Source organism: Ahaetulla prasina, chromosome 6 (genome assembly GCF_028640845.1).
Source record: "Ahaetulla prasina isolate Xishuangbanna chromosome 6, ASM2864084v1, whole genome shotgun sequence".
Lineage (NCBI taxonomy): Eukaryota > Metazoa > Chordata > Lepidosauria > Squamata > Colubridae > Ahaetulla > Ahaetulla prasina.
In genome coordinates, this window is record NC_080544.1 from 58,598,080 (window position 1) to 58,619,056 (window position 20,977).

General features: G+C 35.5%; 1 protein-coding gene across 3 annotated transcripts in view; it reads right to left on the reverse strand.

The window, feature by feature from the left end:
- PDCD11 (programmed cell death 11) overlaps nucleotides 1-20,977 on the reverse strand; it is a 29,532-nt gene that overhangs the window by 5,883 nt on the left and 2,672 nt on the right. For all 3 annotated transcript variants that reach the window (XM_058187622.1, XM_058187621.1, XM_058187623.1), the window contains exons 4-25: nucleotides 20,574-20,741; nucleotides 20,002-20,163; nucleotides 18,809-18,932; nucleotides 18,286-18,467; nucleotides 16,265-16,372; nucleotides 15,602-15,808; nucleotides 14,297-14,421; nucleotides 13,171-13,231; nucleotides 12,673-12,819; nucleotides 11,278-11,529; nucleotides 10,312-10,455; nucleotides 9,480-9,674; nucleotides 8,885-9,055; nucleotides 8,044-8,263; nucleotides 7,225-7,377; nucleotides 6,603-6,718; nucleotides 5,377-5,891; nucleotides 3,868-3,930; nucleotides 3,072-3,171; nucleotides 2,679-2,768; nucleotides 1,448-1,550; nucleotides 898-1,075 (exon numbers count right to left, since the gene is read on the reverse strand). In XM_058187622.1, the coding sequence (XP_058043605.1) occupies nucleotides 898-1,075; nucleotides 1,448-1,550; nucleotides 2,679-2,768; nucleotides 3,072-3,171; nucleotides 3,868-3,930; nucleotides 5,377-5,891; nucleotides 6,603-6,718; nucleotides 7,225-7,377; nucleotides 8,044-8,263; nucleotides 8,885-9,055; nucleotides 9,480-9,674; nucleotides 10,312-10,455; nucleotides 11,278-11,529; nucleotides 12,673-12,819; nucleotides 13,171-13,231; nucleotides 14,297-14,421; nucleotides 15,602-15,808; nucleotides 16,265-16,372; nucleotides 18,286-18,467; nucleotides 18,809-18,932; nucleotides 20,002-20,163; nucleotides 20,574-20,741 (3,584 nt within the window). The remainder of the gene's footprint in view (nucleotides 1-897; nucleotides 1,076-1,447; nucleotides 1,551-2,678; nucleotides 2,769-3,071; nucleotides 3,172-3,867; nucleotides 3,931-5,376; nucleotides 5,892-6,602; nucleotides 6,719-7,224; nucleotides 7,378-8,043; nucleotides 8,264-8,884; nucleotides 9,056-9,479; nucleotides 9,675-10,311; nucleotides 10,456-11,277; nucleotides 11,530-12,672; nucleotides 12,820-13,170; nucleotides 13,232-14,296; nucleotides 14,422-15,601; nucleotides 15,809-16,264; nucleotides 16,373-18,285; nucleotides 18,468-18,808; nucleotides 18,933-20,001; nucleotides 20,164-20,573; nucleotides 20,742-20,977) is intronic.

Sequence of the window (20,977 nt, forward strand, 5' to 3'; positions counted from 1 at the left end):
TTACTAAAACTCATGCACTAGTTTTGATTTGTTTCTTTTCAGGCAATTCAAGGATGATATCTACATTTGGAAGAGTTTAGACTTGGGGTGGTTGAAGTATCACATTTTCTAATTCAAGCTGTTTTGCCTATTGCAATAATCATCAGAGAACCTCTCTTACATTTCTTAGTGTCCCTAGAAATCCAGCTAGTTGGGACTGTGGAGCGGAATTTTCTTAAGAATGTATCTAAGTTTTGGAAATTGCTTCCAGGAGAGGTTTATCTTCTTCCTCTTTTAATGAACTTTTCAAAATTAGTTTTAAAAAGTTATACATTTAAAAATGAAATTTATGTTATTATTTTTTACTGTTGTTCTAATAATTTGTGAATTGATGCTTTAACCCTTCCCTTTTATAGTCAGTCACCTTGAAGTTGTTTTTTTAGGGGAGCAGAGGGTGTTTAAAACAAAAGAACTATTTTCTAAAATTATTCCTGAGCAAGGATCCATCTTGAAATACTGGCAGTCAAAACAAAAGATTTGTTTTCAAAGTAGCTTAAGAAAATCAATGATCTCAAAATGGGAATTCAAAATATAGGTTTGTAACAACCTGGCATCCTTCATATATTCTGGAAGCATAATTTCCAGGCTTCCAAAGGCATTGCTGGTTGGGAATTATGCTCATAACAGATTGAAAAGCATCAGGTTGGAGAAGACTGCTCTAAGCAACCGGCATACACAGCATCTCAAGGTGAACTGGTTAACTTTAAGCTGTTTGGCATTGATATTACACTGATGTATTTCACAAGCCGAAATGCAATATAAAATTTCCACGGCAAAAGTAAGAAATAATCAAGAGACAAGATCATTGTTAAAGATCATTACCTTCAGTTATTTAAAGCTTTTGCAAAAGGTTCTTACCTGACAATTTTTCCAACACTGAAGTCTTCAAGCGGCTGTTCTGTGTATGAATCGTTTAGGTGGAAAAGACTGACTTTGCCAATCCTCCCAAATGGGAGGATAATATGCAGACCAACATGGGGAATCACTCGTTTCACAGTGCCCAGTGCAATTGTTCCTTTCTCCAATGAATGATTGCCTGAGGAAATCCAGATCAGACACTACAGATAACTGCTACAGAGTACATTTTCTTATAATTTTAAGATATTTGAGATTGTGCATAGCTAGTCTTAATTTTCAAGCACGCCTTAGCTTAGATCAACTCCTAAATACTAAAGGTTTCATCCACTCCTAATTACGAGTGCTAGAAGTTCTACCATAGTGTGCTAAAAGACTGTATCAAATTACCAGTAAAAGAAACAAATATACAATATAATTCTATAATCTCTGTAGAATTTACTCCCAGTAAATGGACTCAGCAGTTTTTTCCTGGCTCCAGGCACCATACCCAATTATTGTAATTTGGCACTATTTATCTGATTTTAATGCATTTATCACTATTTAAGTATACCTGTTAGTGACAGAGAGAGTTTGATTCCAGAAATATCACAATCTGTCACTGTTGCAATCAACGCCTGTCCTTTTTTGAAGCATTTCCTGGCATGTTTTATATCCTATAGAAAAAAAATATATAGACATGACTATCAAAAAGTGATAAAAATACATAGAAAAATATGCCCAGTTTTCAAGTGATATACAGTAAACATGTAATTATACAATAAACATGTAGTTTTAGATATATGGTTAATTCCTGAAAAAGTTTTTTCATGAGACACAGTCCTGAAGTTAAGCCTAAACATAGGCTTCAAGCTATGGCAAATGATCAATAAGAAATCTCAAAGTTTTCCATATGAATAACCAAACAAAAGCTTCATGTGTCTACTTTGAGTCCTTAATTCTCAAAGAATGCAACAAGCCTTTTACAAGAAGATTATGGGCCATGTAAGAATACAGGATTCACAGAAGACAGCATAACTAAAATAGAAACGTAAAAAAAAGTGTGGTGGCGCAGTGGTTAGAATGCAGTACTGCAGGCTAATTTACTGCTCACTCCTGCAGTTTGATTCTCACTGGCTCAAAGTTGACTCAGCATTCCATCCTTCCAAGGTTGGTAAAATGAGGACCCAGATTGTTGGGGGCAATATACTGTCACTGTAAACTGCTAAGAGAGAGCTGTAAAGCATCATGAAGCAGTATATAAGTCTACGTATGTGTGAATTGAGTGGGTGGAGAGTGTCTTACAAAAATACAAAAAAGGGCAAACTGATGTGACCAAATATTTAGATTAACTTCAAAGAGTCATCCATAGGGCTAAACTAACTCATGCCGATTGCTTTTTGCCCGGATAATGGGAAAGGGACTAGTAAATATAAATTATTCCATATACTTCCCTGGAAAAAGACTCACAATACTAAATGCTCGTTCAAGAAGATTGGTGGAGGAACTCTATGCCTCTAATGGTGACTTCATGAAATGGTGGTACCAAAACCACCATTTGTGTTATGCATGTTGTGGGGATTTTATGGGACTGGATTAGATTTTATCAGATTAACACTGTTACCCCCTAGAACTTTTAATAGCACAGAAACAGGAAACAGAGTTATAATCAGGACATAGTATACCAAGATGTAAGGTTGATGTAAAATATTTTAAAGGTATTGCCTCTCACCAAATATACATTTTCATAGTAGCCTCCTAAGATGTGCTTAAGGATACTGAACTTCTTATCCCACAGAAATTACCTTGGGATTCGAAGAAAGCAGCAGCTGCAGAACTCTCCCTCTGATGGTGGGAGTGACCTCCACCTCCAGCCGTTTCTTCAACTCATTGTACTGAGAAAATATACCATACACACTTCAGCATTTCATTGGAAAAAGACCAATAATTCATCAACAACAACAGGTTCTAAAACCCTTTCAAGAATTTCAGCATTGCCTGCACTTAATCTCACACACATATGCACATAAAACAAAGTAAAAAGTAAAACTCGTAACTCTTCCAAGTAATATTTTTGGTGGAAAAGATGCAATTTTTTTTTAAATTAACTATAATTTCTCATTGTATTTTACGCAAAAGTTAAAAGGCAAGAAGAAAAAATCTCCAGTGTACAGATGTTGAGAAATTCTAAATTTCACCTTCTTAACATAGCATGTCACCGTCTGCCCAGGTTTCAGTGGTTCTTCTGGACTGTCATTTTCAGCATTCAAAGCTGCTTTGTTTTCCTCTTTCAGTTCACTGATTTTGAGAAAAGGTAAAATAGTTATACCCAGGCATTCTACTTTGGCATTCTGATTGTTCCCTTTTCTGCAAAGTATCTTCTAGTTCATGTGTATTCAAATCCCAAGATACGTGAAGGTAGTCCTTGATTTACAACCACAACTGAGCCCACAATTTCTGTTGTTAAGTGAGACATTTTAGTGAATTTTGCCCGATTTTATTACCTTTCTTGCTACAGTTGTTAAGTGAATCATTGCAATTGGTAAATTGGTAACACAGTTGTTAAGTGAATCTGGCTTCCCCATTGATTTTGCTTATCAAGGTTGCAAAAGGTGATCACATGACATTGGTAAACAGCAATGGTCATAAATATGAACCAGTAGCCAAGCATCTGAATTTTGATCACATGATCATGGGGATGCTACGAAGGTTGTAAGTGTGAAAAATGGTCATGAGTCACTTTTTTCAATGCTGATGCAACTTTGAATGGTCACTAAATGAACTGTTTTAAGTCGAGGACTACCTGTATTACAAACTTATTTAATTTTCATCTAACATTCTGGATTATTTAGAAATACTTGTTCAGAATAGAATAGCACAACCATAATCTATCAATAATGGCTGGAAAGGAAAGTTTACAGACTACATTATATTTTAAATAGGTTCTGAGGCTTCATCTTAATAACTAAGCACTGTATTGAAAGATTTCCTTACCTTGGTCGGATACTGAGCTCTAGGAATGTACGGGTGAAGAGGGTATGGGTGATGGGCAAATATCTGTAAATTAAGAGCATATGACCATATGAATATCATTTGGAATTACGAAAAATAGAACAGCAAATACATTCATCTAACACAGTAATAAATATACCATCCAATAGCTTTTCACCTATTAGATTAGATTTATCGTTTTCATTTCAAGTAAAAGGGAAAAATACACCAATTGCAAGAAATAAAAGAAAAATATACATAACGCAAGAAATTCCTATACTTGTGCCTATCTGAAACACTGATTTTTCTCCAGAACGAAAACTGTTCTTCAGTTATATAAAACTTGTTCTCAAGAATCTAAATGTTTGCATGTCCAGTATCTGTCAAACCCATTGACAGCTATTCTCCAGGTTGCAGAAACATACATAGCATACATTGTAAGACTGTCCCTGCAGTTTTTTGGCAAGATTTTGGAAGTAGTTTGCCATTGCCTCCTTCCTAGCTAGGGTTGAGAGAGTGTAATTGATGCAAAATTGTCCAGCTGATTTTGTGCCTAAGGGGGAATTAGGACTCATGTTTTCCCAGTTTCTAGCCTGGTACCTTAACTAGTATACCAAATTGGCTCATAAGACCCTGGATCTCAATAAATTCATTACAATACAAACATTTCAGATTTCTTTCTTTGGTAAATCTCAACGTCTTTAATTTCGTGGATACATTTGAAACAATAGATGTTTCTTAAACATTTCTATAATGTATAAAACATAAATACAGAAAAGCACATTTAAATTTAAAAAGCTGATTGAAGCTTTACAAGTGTTGTTCATGGCAACTGATTGTGATCACATGGACAGATTTTCAATCCTTATCTCTACTTGCTCCTAAAAAGACACCCCGACTCTGAGTTTATAAACAGCACAAGGAGTTTCCTACAAAAGGGACCAAGCAACGTTATTATGTATAAGATCTAACTCTAATACAGATGGGAAGCGGGACGGGGAATCATTGTATTTAACTTCTTTCACCAGGCTGCCTTTCTGTCCCTTCTGGATTGAAATGAGAGGTGTTTAGATGGGAATCGAATCACAGCACTTAAAAGCACTTAAAACACTTTACTTTAAATAAGTATATTAACAAGAAAATTTTCTGGAACTAGGAGTAAAAATTAAAAACAAAACAGCAAATGCATGAGAAATACTGTGCTTGCTAGCCAGCGGGGCTGGCTTAAATTGAATTTTATTAAATTTTAAATTCTTATTAACTAATTTTAAATGGGGTTTTTAGTTCATTGTATATTTTTATTTTTCAGGCCAATTTTAAAATAAGTTTTTTAATTGTATTTTAAATTGTATATTGTACTGTCTGTTTTATTTTGCCTGTACACCGCCCTGAGTCCTTCGGGAGAAGGGCGGTATAAAAATCAAATAAATAAAATAAATAATAAATAAAAATTGAACAACAATGAAAATAACTATTAACCACAATACAAGAAATATATAAATGTTGTCTTACTTGTGACTTTTAACGCCTCTGCCCCCAATCACTCGAGCAGTAATCTTCTGTCCAACTTTTAGTAATGATGTTGGACAAGTGCCTACGGTAACATCATCCAGGATCTGGGATGCATGAATGGAGCCAATCAACCTATCATTAAATGCCACTAAGACATGGGTGGGTTTGACAGACTTCACAATTCCACTGACTATGTCTCCTGAGCTTGGCAACTGTTTCGTTGCAAGTGATGTATCCTCTAGTGTCTCCGATTCATGACGTGATCTGATTACACTCTTCTTCTTCCCTGAACTTTGCACCGCAAGTACCATCCCATGATCACCAATCTGTATGCTTTTCAGAACCACTTTAACCAACTGTCCCGTCTTCAGTTTTTCAGAATCAAATCGGAATGTATCATTTAAGTGAGAAGCCACAGGGATTGCAGTCAGCTGACCTGTTCCTAACAAGGAAACAACTGCATGCTCTGTAGCCACGTGGTGTACAACAGCCTCATACTGAGAATTCAGGATTAACTGGAATATATAGAAGTTACAGTCAGAAAACTAAAGGAAAGTCTGTTATACATGTAATATGTTTGCTTTGCTCTATTTCAAGCTTATGTTTTATCCTTCTTTGAAAAAGCTTCAGGAATTTCACAATTTTTTAGTGACTTCTGGGAATTTATTAGAACTTTCTATCATATAACATTTGAAACTTTTAGACCGTGAAAAAGATCCCACAAATATTAAAAATAATAATCTTTAATGTTTTGGGGATCTTTTTCTGTAGCCTAAAAGTTTCAAATGTTTTATGCTACAAAGTTCTAATAAATTCCCAGATATGACTAAAAAGTCATATCTTCTTCAAGACCTGCAACAAGTGCTTGAGGTTTTGATGAAGGGATGGCCTTAGGATATTTACAGGTATGGATCTATGTTGGATTTGTTCTAACATGTGCTTAAAGGTTAAATAATATATGAAATACTGTAACTTAAATCAACCACTACTTTTAAGTCCCTCTAAGACATAGGAAAGAACCAATTTTTATTCTTTTCTCTTGGTATCTTATAATATCTTTTAAAAAGGTATTATTACATAACCTACAGAAGCATTCCATTTTATAGATTTGTCCATATCTGTAACTGTTAAGAGTAATGCATTTTCTGTGGTTTCATCATTACTCATGTAAACATGTATCTATTTTAGAGTTAAGTACTGTATAAAAAAGAATAAGGATATCATACCTTCTTGGCTTTGAAAGACAACAGTTCCTCTCGAAGAGATACATAGATTTTTGATTTCAGAAGATCAACACAGAGAACTACAGCTTTTGTTTTTTGACCTTCAACAATACTTTTGCCTTAAAAAAATAATACTTAGATGAAGATAACTGTTCCATGTTCAGCTAAAGAAAGCAACAATTAATGGTGCCCTAATAAATTAGTTAAATTACATCCTTACTACATATAGAGCAAGCTCAATTCCCAGTGACTTCAGAAACATAAGTAGTTTGTTTGGCAACCATATAGTTGTTGTTAGCTATTACTTGCTTCTGGATTTTTTTCCTATTTCCCTCTCTATGCATTGGACTTTTCTGATGGACTCAAGAGTATTACATAGGTCCATCCCTGCTTAACTTTTTGAGTTCAGCCAAAATTGGAAAACTGCTGCCATCTAATTGAGCTATAATTTTAGTAGCACAGGTGAGGGAAATCCAACATTCACTGGCTCATCCATGTGCTCATTATCTCATTCCTTTGCTCTGAAAAGATGTAACTCTATGGTAATCATTGATTCATTTCCAGGTAACAAACAAGATAGAGGAGATCAAACAAGAGTTTTGGGGGCAGGGGATAAATACTGTACCTCCAAGTTGGCTGTGAATGGCTACTACAGTCAAATCAGAAACACATGGACCACTGAAAACTGCGGAACCATCAGCCTTAACTTCGGTAACTACCAATTCTAGCCTCTGCCCCACTTTTAATTTGGAAAGTTTCTTAGCCACACTGGTATCATCTGCCAATAAGGAGAAAATGAATTAAATCTCATTTGCAAGTTGGTTTTTCCTTTTGAAAGTGTATAAAGTTAATGTACATTTTGTCTTCATCTTTCGACAAAGGTTTCAATATTATAGCAATTAAATTCTTCAAAAAAAAATTCTTAAGTTAATTCTCCCAGAATAAGACATATCAATGGTCTTCAACTCCCTACAGTACTCAGCAGGGCACTATATGGATAGTACTAATAAGAGCTGAAAGGGCAAAGCATGCCAGATAAGGCTGAACTCTTAATACCTAGCAGTGAGGGAAGATGCAAGCTGAAGGCAGCACCACCTGGTGGATCACAAGTTGCTTCATACTGAGAGATTAATTTTAAGCACAGTCCCTTGAAAATTGCCTTCTTGTGTTTAACTTATTATGGGGATAAATGCAAAAGATTAACTATTTTCTTTTTTATGATTTTCAAAATTCATTGTAAATGCAAATAGAAATTGCCAAATTGAACCTCCCTTCCTGTCTCTCTCTCTCTCTCTCTCTCTCTGGGGGCAAAGTCATCAACCAACAACCTTTGTTTGAAACAGAATCCTATGACTATTAATTAGCTTCACAATGCAGCCACTGTAATACCAAGTACAGACATAAGACTTTCACATGCCACCTTTGTGTTCCCAAATATTCTTACCTCTATTGCTCATAAAGCTCAGAATCTCCTGCAGTTCATTAAAGTACTGTTCCAGTAGGCCAAAGCTCTCAGGAACAGACCCCTCAACAGAGCACTCCGACATCTTCAAGGACAGCAAGATGCGCTGCTTCTCCTCATCAACACTGGTCACTTTGGCAAGTACAGTTTGACCTACCACAAAATGATCTTTGGTGTCTGTCACAAACTTGTCACTCATTGCCTGCAGTGACAAGGAGACAGGATACAATTATATCAGCATCAACCCAAGGTCTCTAAGAAGACAGCAATACAATTCAAATGGCTGATTAGGGCAAATTCTACTAATTGCTGCAGTATTTGTTCTACTACTACCTGATGCCCTTGGACTTATTTCTACTCCTCAGTATGTACCAGCGTACAGCAGGCTTGTTCTTGCTTCACATTTAATAGATAATCAAAGTTGCATAATTCCATTCCAAGGTGGATAATTTTATATACTTAGAAATTCTGGCATTTTTTGTTTTTGGTTCCTGAACGCAAACCTTGCCTGCAGAATTCCAAGCTCTGTCTCTATTCATAATTTTTATTATCAAAGCCATTCAAGATGAAAGTTTCAATTCCTGAAGTTGAATTGATGGTCGAACTAATAACCCAAAGGTATGGTGGGCTTCCCTGTAATAGATGTGCCTCTGTATTAATGGGAGGTTGGATTTGATGGCTTAAAAGTATCTTTCCAGTTCTATATTTTATGAAGAATAATATAACATAAATTTTAATTTATCAATTTGAATTAATAAAATACTCCTCAACCAGTGCATCTGAATAAAGCAATCATTATAATGAACACTGAAACAAGTCTTACCGATTTGGGGGCCAGCCCAGTCAAACCATAGGGAAACTCCACAAATACACCATACGACATGATGTTTCTCACAAAGCCAGTAAGCAGTAATCCAGGCTGGATATCAGCAAAATTCTTCACTACATGTTCATCCTCCATAGAGGAAATCAATGCTGGCTTTCTACTCAAGAGCTACATAATGAATTAAGGAATTTTTTTAAAAAAACAGGCCTGAGAATTTCTTGTACTGGATAATAGAAACAAAACACCCCACCCAAGACTACCAATGTATTAGAAGCTGAAAAAATGCTATAGCGGACAGCACTTTTCCGCACTGATCAATCTTTTTTAACTAGAGTCTTGACTGAGCCAGAATTCCCAGTTAGTGTGGTCCATCTGAAGGACGAAAGAGATTAGGGAAATATTAAATAAATTATGATGCACTGAATGCAAGTCAGATGCCATGGGAGGAAAAACCAACCAATTCTCTCTACCCACCCAGAAATTTGGCTAGGAATCACAAGGTTTTGGAGGGAACCACTTTAGGTGCATACTATTGCACTATATATGGTGGGAAATGGATTGAAACAAGTATTGGCAAGAATTAAAAGGATACAATATGACCTCCTTTGTTATGGAGGCATATAATCTTTTGGAGAACATCACCTTCTTTGAGCCAGTACCACCACAACCTGCTATTAGACACATGATCAGAAAGTTGTGCCATGGGAAGGTAGGCCGAAACATTGTTGGGTAGGATTGCAACTTCTAGGCCATCTTCTTTCTTGTTCAGAATTTTTACATCTACAATCTAAATAGCATAATAAAAAAAAAACAACTCAGAGATTTTAGACCATTTTCAGTTTATAATGCAGTATCCAAAATCCCAATGGAAATAACAAACAGGGTTTAGATATTTAAAAAATAAATGCCTAGGAGCAGTAAGAATCTTTACTGAATCTCATATTTTATTAAGGTTAGTTCATCAAGCATCTTAACATTAGCTCATTGCTGTATCTTTACGAAAGCAAAGGGGCATTCTAGCATTTCCTGTATGCATGTTTCTTTGCTGGAAATTAAGAAATGAAAACAAGGAAATTGAAAATGGCAAGATTAATACCAGAGCTGGTTATGTTAATCAAAATGCCACCCTCTCAATTGCTTCCTTACAGGAGAAAAATACTTCAATCTTTTAAAGCAATATGTGGGAGAAAGGGTCAAAATTGAATTGTGACAATGCAATGTCACTATTCAAAAATTAATCTCTCTCACCTTTTAATCTTTTGCTCTAGAAAATTAAGAATTATGTCAGGGTTGCTGAAATTGGAACCTTTCCTCCCACGCATATCAGTGGTTGAAAAAAATACCTGGAATTATCCCTGATGGCTTTAACGTTTGCTTCTGGCATGCTTCTCAAGTAACAGAAAATAATTACTTTAGAAAATTACCTGTCCAGTTTTATATGCCATTTCATGGCCCTTTGAAGTTTCTGTTGTTCCAACTTTCTTTGCAATAGCATCCTCTTCCAATCTGAATGAGAGCAACAATCTTTCCTGCTCAGGCTCACATTTTAATACAGTCACCTTGACTACCTGTGATTTTTTTTAAAGGAAAATCATTATAGTTAAGTATATCCTGTCTACACACTGAGGAGCAATTTGCCAATCCGATGAAACTGCTTTAGTAGCAAGCATGTACACCCAGCAGCCATACTGTCAGTGAACTGATCACCATGGGGTCAGGTATGAAGGAGGAACCTTAGCTTCATCCGTTTGGAACAGAGAATGAAGACTAAACAAACTACAGACTTAAAAATACTGCTTCATTCTCTGATTGCTTTCAGAGAAATGTCATAACTTAAGTTGTCATTTTCTAGTTTCTTCTAAGTAAAAGAAATCAGATTCCTGTTTTAATACCACATGCTTAGTTTGGCTAACCAAACCATGGTTATGGGTTATTAATTATATAACTAATTGTGGACAGAGCCATCACGTACCAATGGCTCCAGCATCAACTGATCACTTGTACAGTCACTATTAGATTCCAACTAATACTTTATACATACTAAATGCACAATTGCTATGTATTCCGTAATGACAGCATTACATAATTGCTCCTAAGCTCCCCTTTACATCCTATCTCTATTGTATTAGCAACTTCTTTACTTGGAAATTCCACAACTGTTCTTTGGACCTGTTTAGTTGTATAGATTTTATTTACTATTTAATGGTTTTTTTTCACACAGTGATAACTTAAAAGTGCTATTTTTAAAAAAGATAAAGATATTCTACAATTGCTGTTTAGATTTTAAAATATTGCACACATGTAAAATCTGTTATACAAACATATGCATTTCAGGTAGCTGTTTTAATTGCAATACTCAACGGTATTTTTTACTTCTATTAAGCACTTACTTGGCCTTCATAGAAGGCTTCTTGAGGAGCAGTTAAGGGGAGCAAACCAAGTTCATTCGTGGGTACTAAGCCCCTCACATCATTATAGAATTTTACAATGCAGCCAAAATCCTTAATACACGCAACAAAACCATGAGTGATCAGGCCTGGCTTGGCATCTTCAAAACTGTCAAGGACAGGGAGCTTGGAATTAACAAGGGTTCTCTTAAGAGTCAGAATAAGCTTCTTTGTTTCAGGATTGCAGACAAGTACCTGAAAAAGCAAGAGATTGGACTTGTGTTTGTTAACAAAAATAGTTTCAAGCTAGGTTATGACTAATGTATGCAACTGGAGTTAAAGAGTTAAATGCAATTGATGGACTCCCTAAATTCAGAAATACTAGTGTCACTAAAGCTGGAAGAAAACTGGGAAGTAATTATTTCCTTACATTATAAATATAATAATGAACTAACTATGAACTAACAATGTAAATAATTTTAAATGGAAGTAACCAGTAACCTTCAGATAAACTTTTCCCCAGCTGGTACCTTTGAGATACATTGGAATAATTTTACACTTGCCTACTTAGGAATGACCATCAGTAAAGCCAATAGATTTTAACTGTGCAGGTAATCCTTGAGTTACGATGGACCAGAATTGCCATCGCTAAATGATGCTATCATAAAGTGTGACTAAATCACTTAGAAATAACAATCTCAGAAGTCCTGGTTGGCATCATAACTCAAAGATGTGTGGGTTGCTAAGTGTAAGTCCCAGATAAGGAGCGCAGGGCTATGACAGGGAGATGCCAGAGGCCTGCAAAGAAGGCCGGCTACTCAAATTAGCTTTGCTTGTGGGAAGTTCACAAATGGCAATTATGTGATCCCAGTTCCCTGTAACATCCTCATCATGAGCTGCACACCAAGTCCCCAGATCACAATCACGTGGCCACAGAGGGGCCATGAAGGCCAGAATTTTGACTGCCCATTTTTTTCAGTGTGCTATAATTTTGAACAGTCATTGAATGAACAGATGTAAGTCAAAAACTACCTGTATTAAGAAGACATACACAAGATTATGACATAGGTAGTATGTTAATATTTAACTGATGAGAAAGAGGTGTCAGGATTTATTTTTAGTGAAGCTTATATGTATTTCTAGACATGAATACAGGACAGAATACATATTTTTATTTTAGCCTCAGATTAAGTTAGGCTAAAGCATAACAATTTGCTTAAAGGTACCTAGCAAGCAACAAAGCTCAGAAAGTTTGCATATCCAGTTGAACGTTTACCCACATTGTCACATCAGCTTTAATGATAAAGGTTATAGAGAAACACTAATAACAGTTTAAAAAATTAAATTAAAAATATTTAAAATAGAGTTTAAATTTAGTTTCTTACAGAAAAATCTTACCCGGCACTTAACAGTAGTCCCCATGCTATACTTCTTCTCTGGCTGTTTCAATTTCACATCTGCAAGATGTAAATTGGGGACAAAGCCTTTGATAGTCTCAGTGAACTTCACCTGCATGCCCAACGGCTTCAGAGTCAACACTTTTCCCTAAGAGTCAAAAATAGACAAATAACTCAAAATTAAAATCAAGGCATAAACAAATCATTCAATATTTCTTCTTTTTTTAAAGCACATCAACAATTCATAACTTGCCTAGTGGAAATCATAGTGATAGCTATATACCTTCCCTAATAGATCTATGCAATAAATGTATCAGAACAAAATAACACTATTCTACTAGAGTTATACAAAGTTTGGACTCAAATACTGTATATATACCAAAAAATGTTAATATTCTTTCAGAAGTACTTGAATAACCTTTCAGTTTGAAATTTATTTACTTATGATAATTGATTCACAGAAAATATAGAAACAAATTTGTTTTCTAATTGAACTTACTTCCAGCACTTGCCCAGGATGTATATCATGATATCTCAGAAATGGAGCATCAATAATATTTCTGCAAGCATTAAAAGAAAGAAAATAATTCTCCTTGGTATGAAAAAATAAACAGGATGAAGTTTAAATAATAGCTGATTAAATTTTACAATATGCTGTAGAAAGTTGATATGATGATTTGATCAAATTGGCTTCAAATTAACTATCTAAACCTACAGAAAATTCATATGACCTTACTCATCTATTAACAGGGGCCGGGATAGCTCAGGCAGTAGAGAAGCCTGTTATTAGAACACAGAGCCTGCAATTACTGCAGGTTCGAGCCCGGCCCAAGGTTGACTCAGCCTTCCACCCTTTATAAGGTAGGTAAAATGAGGACCCAGATTGTTGGGGGGGCAATAAGTTGACTTTGTAAAAAAATATACAAATAGAATGAGACTATTGCCTTATACATTGTAAGCCGCCCTGAGTCTTCGGAGAAGGGCGGGGTATAAATGTAAACAAACAAACAAACAAAAAACCAGCTGCTTGAGAGCCGGAAAATTCCAACCCAACATAGGTTCCAATTCTCTTTTTCTTTTGCTCTTTGTGCCCAACTATTGCTTCCTGGAAGATGAAAAATTGCATTATTAACTATGATAAGCTTCAGGAAACCTCTGCAACTGTGTTCTATAGTGTGGTGAAAATGATTTACACAACCATCTTTATTCCAAATGTTATACTAATAAATTGCTTACAGTAACATAATTTTTCTCACATAAACAGCAAAACTGGGATATTTGTATCGAAATAAAGAAACACAATAATTTGTGAGTCACTTTGCTAGTTTTTTCAGCATTCTACCAAACTGGTGGTTCTTGAATTAAAATACAAAGGTTCAAAATACATAAAATTGATGTTAAAATAAGAATGTGTAATTATAGATAGTTAAGTCTGCATAAGTATCTATATATGTATGTCTTTTTGAAAGCAATGGGAATTCAGGACTGAAGGGAAAAGTATCAGATATTTATGAGTTCCTCCTGCCTTGGGCAGTGTCAGAAATGGACATACATTTAGACTATGTTCAGAACTTAAAATATTGATCCATACAAATAAAATACATGAAACGAGACAAGAACCTTACTGTTTGAGAGACACCACGATCATGTCATCTATCAAGCTGTAGTCAATAATTCGGCATGTATGTTTACTTCCAGGCTTAAACACTTCAGCTTTGAAAGATTTGGAAGTCTTTGGAAGATACTTTATCTATAAACATATTATAAAGATTAGGTCAATTTCTAATATACCATCAACCTTGCTATAACACAAAAAAATGATGTCTTAGATACTTGGCCAGATTCAAAACTCCATATTTACTTTATTTAAGTCAACAAATATCTTTAAGGCTTGTGGAATAAAATAAACAACAAAACATAATAAAACCTTATAACGCATGTGACAATATTTATTCCATATTAAAATTTCCCTCTTTAAACCAGGTGTCTAAACTGCAACAGAGGAGACAAAAATCTTTGTGTAATGCTGAAAAAATAAGGAGGGCATTTTATTAAAAGGTAGCTTCATCACCATTGGGGGTTTCATTCCCTCCAAATGCAGAAAAGAAAACCACAGTCCATGCAAAAGACTGTTCTTTGCTTTGTACATGCACAGTAACGACAACACTAAAAGGTCCTAAGTGCAGAAACATAACAACTTTCATATGTATGCAAAATTCTTGTTCTATTTGACAGCTGTGGAAACTTGATATCTGAACAAGCCATAGATAACAGAACCACTGTGGAATGTTTATCGTCATTATTATCCATTTCTTAAATCTATATCCCATCTTTTCTCCAGAAGGCTCAAGATTATTTACATGGCAGTGATCCTTAATTTTAGTCCCTATCAATAGGATGAAGTAAGAGAAGGGACTGCTGAAAATCATCAGTGAATTTCCATACTGAGGTTGCATTAGGACCTGTGTCTCCCAAATCCTGATCTAGTACCTTGACTATTAGCCACAGTGGATCTCAGTTTGGTCTTTAAAGACAGACCAAGATTGAACAACTCACAAACCAATGAACCAGTTTATTTATTTAAAGAATGCTTCATTATTTTGAATGAATGAATGAATGATTATGCAGAAGAAAATTAAAAAAGTCTTCACTAACTTTTTTGGGGGGAGGCGTTAAGAACCCATGAAATCCAGGACTGACCACCATAATCTGATGACAAATTATGTTGTGATTAGTGAAACCCAAGTGGTCTATTTCTGTTCTACAGATTTCACTGTACAAATACTTAAAGAAACAATAAAATATATTTAGCAAGGACTCATTAATGGATAAAATTACTGCTAGAAGCTGATGTCTTGATGGTTTTTGACTGATGAGACTTCTAAACAAAGAAAATAAATACAAGCTGAAGCTACCATCATGTTACTTACATGAGAAAAAGCATGACTGCCATCATCCAACATGAAAACAGCACCAATGTTTTTGAGAAACATCTCTACTTTTGCGTCTGCTACTACCATGCCAATCCGATCATTGGAAAGTTGGCCAAGCTGGATGCCAGGCTGAAGTAAAACCGGGCGCAAAGAAAGACGAATTGCCTTGGAGGCAGGATTATTTGAAAGAATACAGGCTTTCACCTGGAAAGAGGAAATGAGGAAGAAAGTATTTTAATTCTATTTAATAGAGAAGATATCGGTTTGTGGAGGAATATAGAAAAATATTTTTATATATATTTACAAGGTGCCAGAAGGTAGTAAAGATATTAAAAGTCTTGACCCAGGTGATTTCATGGATATATCTATACAGTGTTTTTTACAAGTGATACAGAAGTATTAACTATTTCTAAGACATTTATCAATTTGTCAGACTAGCTTGGTAGCCTACCAACCAAGTATTAACCAACCCTATTCCCACAGAGTTTCTATATTTATACAAGGATAGATAAATGCTGCCACTTTCTAAGAACATTAAGAATATCACTTTTACTTTTAAAATTTTTTTAGAATCCAGGAATATGAAGAACTACTATTTAGAAATGTAGTAATTCATTTACATTTTCATCATAGTTTAAACATATTTGCTTATTAACTTACCATCTGATTTGGTGATAAATGTCCTGTTTTTAGAGAATTTGTGTGCATGAAATCCACAATTCCAGTAAAGGAAGAGAGAAAACTTAGAGAAATTCCAGAAGTTGTTACCTGAAAAAAATGTAAAAGGAACAAAAATTCTTCTTGTGGATGGATTTCCTTAAAAGAACTGGAGGAAAAGTAAGACTTAACAAAACTTTCAAAGTATTTATTTTGACATTTTAGAACTTTTATATATTTGGTTATATTAATTTATTTTCTACTCTGTTTGAATTAAATTTAATATTGCATGTATCACTGAATATGTGAAATTATATATCCTTTAAAAGTCCAACCAGAAGATGAAAGCTAGTAGCATGTATGTATACTTGCCAACATAAATATTTTATTTTGTAATTATCCTTATGTTATACTGGGTTTTAAATGGGAAAAGGAGCAATTGATGTATAAGATAATACAATGAAAGACCTTCCTGGCCATTTATTTATTTATTTATTTATTTGATTTGATTTTTATACCGCCCTTCTCCCGAAGGACTCAGGGCGGCGTACAGGCTACAATAAAATACAAACACCACAATATACAATTTAAAATACGAGTTAAAAAACTTATTATAATTAGCCTAGAACCTTAAAATTTATAAAACCAAAACCCCATTTAAAATTAGTAGAAAATTTAAAATCGATAAAATTTATGTAGTTTAAAATTTAAAATTTAAAATGTAAAATTTAAAATTTAGGCCAGCCCCGCGCGAATAAAAAGGTATGTCTTCAGTTCGCGGCGGAAAGTCCGAAGGTCAGGTATTTGACGTAAGGCTGGGGGAAGCTCGTTCCAAAGTGTGGGAGCCCCCACAGAGAAGGCCCTTCCTCTGGGGGCCGCCAGCCGACATTGTTTGGCGGACGGCACCCTGAGAAGTCCCTCTCTGTGAGAGCGTACGGGTCGGTGGGAGGCATATGGTAACAGCAGGCGGTCCCGTAAGTACCCAGGCCCTAAGCCATGGAGCGCTTTAAAGGTCGTAACCAACACCTTAAAGTGCACTCGGAAGGCCACAGGTAGCCAGTGCAGTCTGCGCAGGAGCGGTGTTACGTGGGAGCTACGCGAAGCTCCCTCTATCACCCGCGCAGCTGCATTCTGGACTAACTGAAGCCTCCGAGTGCACTTCAAGGGGAGCCCCATATAGAGAGCATTACAATAATCCAAGCGAGAGGTAACGAGCACGTGAGTGACTGTGCACAAGGCATCCCGATCAAGGAAGTAGTAGCCATAGTAGCCACCTGCTCTTTGAACAAGAGCTGTGAGTCCAGGACCAACTGCAAACTGTTCCCTACTTCCTTCTAGAACTAAAATTGAAAAATCCCAAGAGAAATGGTCCAGGACTTCCCAGCCATTCAGATTAGCTAGGATTGATCCTAAGTTTGCTCCTTCTCATCTAGATCCCAACATCTTCACACTATTACAAAAAGCACTCTTGATAAGTTCACTTCGTAGGTGTGAGTCAAGATATTTAACTGTATCAGCAGATCCTTGAAGCCTGACCTCATGATGAGGGAGAGCTTGTCCAACAGTTTTAAGTAGATATTAAATAGGAATACTGACAGGATCAAGTCTGTGGGAGTCCACAGTACAGGCAGCTCAGTTTCAATCACTCCTCCTTTACCAAGAGTGAATGGAACTGGGCTTTGGGAAAGAAGAATCAGCATTCTTGCTACCCTTGATTCTGGGAAGCAAATGAGATACACTTGAAAACCGACCCTCACTTTGAAGGAAATGAAATTAATATAGAATTGTTGCATAACAAATTTAAGCAGGAGGGCTTATAAAATTCAGTATCTGCCTACATAGTTTCCAACATCATTTTGAGTCTAGAAGAATGAAAATTGTAATCAAGCAAATATCTTGCCTACTATCTTACCTATTAATAGATCAAAAGCTGGTTCTTAACTTCAATATGGATGAGGTATGCCCACTATAAATACATTTTTTTCTTCTATCTATGCCTATAGACAATAGAGAAATGATTTTACCTCCTGAACCTGGGCTTTCACCACTAGCCCAGGTAGCAAGTTGGCGAGTGACCAGTTCTGTTTTTCTGTGGCAATGGCTGAAGCAACCTCAGACTGATTGATGGATATGCGGATTATTCTTCCACCATTCTTTACTTCTTCAATAAGGCAGTTCAGATATTGCCCTATCATCAGTTCAGTCCCTATAAATCCAGCATGCAGAATAAAATCTCTTCTCAGTAATTATTTGCTATAACGTTTCTGTTATGATCATACTTTTCAGCACTTGCTATTTCATTGATTCACCAATTTCATCATGTGATAGATTGTTTAAATAACCAAAAAACAAGCATCTTGTTAAAAAAACCTAGAAAGGTTGATCAAATATGGAAATAGCTATTGTACATTGATTTAAATACAGACACACAGAACTTTGTAATGGCTTGTCACCATTCATTTTCATAGCTAAGCTTTCATAATCCTTAGACTCACCTACTTCCTCTCCTCCCAATGCTACACTCAAAACAACTATAAAAAGTTTTACCTTTGGTGAGTGATTGCAGATAGCTCTGGGCTTTCTGCCGAGGAAGAAATGCTTTTGTTCCAAGAATACCTATATCAATAAGGTAACCATGGTCTTCTATACTAGATACACATCCAGAGAGTAGCTGTTCAAAGAAAAAAGTGTTGAATTAAATATATATAAAGAGATTGTACTGTTCTTTATCCCCTATTTTTCATTAATTTACTAAGTTTACACTGAAAGGGGAAAAAGCCATTGATTTTCCCAAGACCTTTATTGCTAATTGCTCAAATCTTAATGGAGTTTAAAAAATATTGTCATTATATTGTACAAAATTGCCATTGGGATCCTGCTGACACAATGAGCATGTCTAGCAACGAATTCCTCTGTATATGTTTGTGTGTGTCTGTCTATCCATTAATCTATCTCCCTCCCTACCTCCAAGAGGATATATTCATACGCACACACACAGACATATATACCCCATTATGTTCATCTCCAGAGCTAGCCTATTTTAATGATTTATAATTTAATTTGTGGTTTTTTTCAGAAGCCACACAGACTTCCCACACAATAGTGAGTGCAGCTACAGGTAATCCTTAATTTACAATCAATTGTTTAAACTTTAAAGGCTGGTTCACAGTCACAATGGTCTTGGGATGGGTACTTTAGTATACCATTTAAGAACTGCAATGATTCACTTAACAACTATGGCAAGAAATGCCATAAAATGGGGCAAAACTTACTTAACAATTGTCTCATTTAGCAACAGAAATTTGGGACGCAATTGTGGTCATAAGTTGAGGACTAGCTGTATTCAAGACAAATCCATTTTATAACAGCAACTTTTAAGAATCTTGAGTGAGGTTCAGGCCATTCGCATGAAACTTATTTCTTAGATTTTATGTGTCACACTTGTTCATTACCTTATAAACTTGTTTGTATATTTCAGCATTTTAAACCAACATGCACTGTCTTGATGCTATTTCTCTGAATTTTCCTATAAAACTCTACAGGTAAAAATGTAATTTTGGAATTTGACTTTTTTTTAACCCACCTTTGTTTTCTTTAATTGCACTGCTGTCATTTATAATCACTCTTTTGCTCACAGTTTAACAAAACTGCTTTTTTCCTAACTGTCTCAAACAATTTGGGAGAAATAGTTCATTTAATAAATATGAAAAATAAGATGAGGAAAATCTTGAGTTACTTACCATGCCTGCTTTCAAAACTGTAGGATTCAAACCTTTGTTGACATCTTTTGGATTAATAGTTAAGTATATCTTCTGATGTCCTATAGCATTCTTCTCTGTGCTTTCCACAGCACATCTCACCAACATTCCTGGAGGGAACAAGTCTGAAAGAGAATTCAGTTCCTGCAAAAAAATTCAAGAGGGAGTAGAAAAAATAAGGAAAGAAATGTGGCAAGGTGTTTTCCAGCTTTCACATCAAGTAACATAATGACACTTTTCCCCCAGATTATATTCAGTAAATTGAATGTAGTTTGACAGTTAACAAATGGTGTTACAGACCGGATTCACAGCAAATTGTGTTATAGGCTGGACACACAGAAAATATATCACAATTAAGTTCAAGAATGGTACTTATATGCTAATTCCAATGGCTGTCCTCAATTCTTTTGACAAACAAAAACCCATATCTATGAATTCAAAACCTGGTACTTAGCAGATCCAAATGTGGAGCAAAGCAAACCATAAAGCAACTATGAAAGCCTGCTTTGTTGATCTTCATGGATTTCATCTATCAATCCCACATCATGTCTTACCTCCACAGGCTCATCAGTGGCCACCTGCTTATTTAGTAGTTCACTATAGGCATCACATAGGCATGTTATTTTCACAAAGCCAGTAAGACCATTTGGTAAGCTGATCACCAGATCAAACTGATTACTATTTTTCACACATCCTAACAGCAGTGTTCCTTCTGTGAGAGACTGTTGAAGACAAGCAAACATTAATAAGCAACAATCACAAATATACTTTCACATGGTTTTGCACACAAAGCTTCTGTTAGTACAGATAATATATGAATATAAGGAGATGCAACAAAGCACCCAGAAAAAAATCCAGTTAGGTGAAAAGGAAACCAAATCACCATTTCCAGATCAAAGATCTGTAACTTGTTTTATACTGAGAGCTTATACTGAGCTTCAGAGTATAATCATACTTT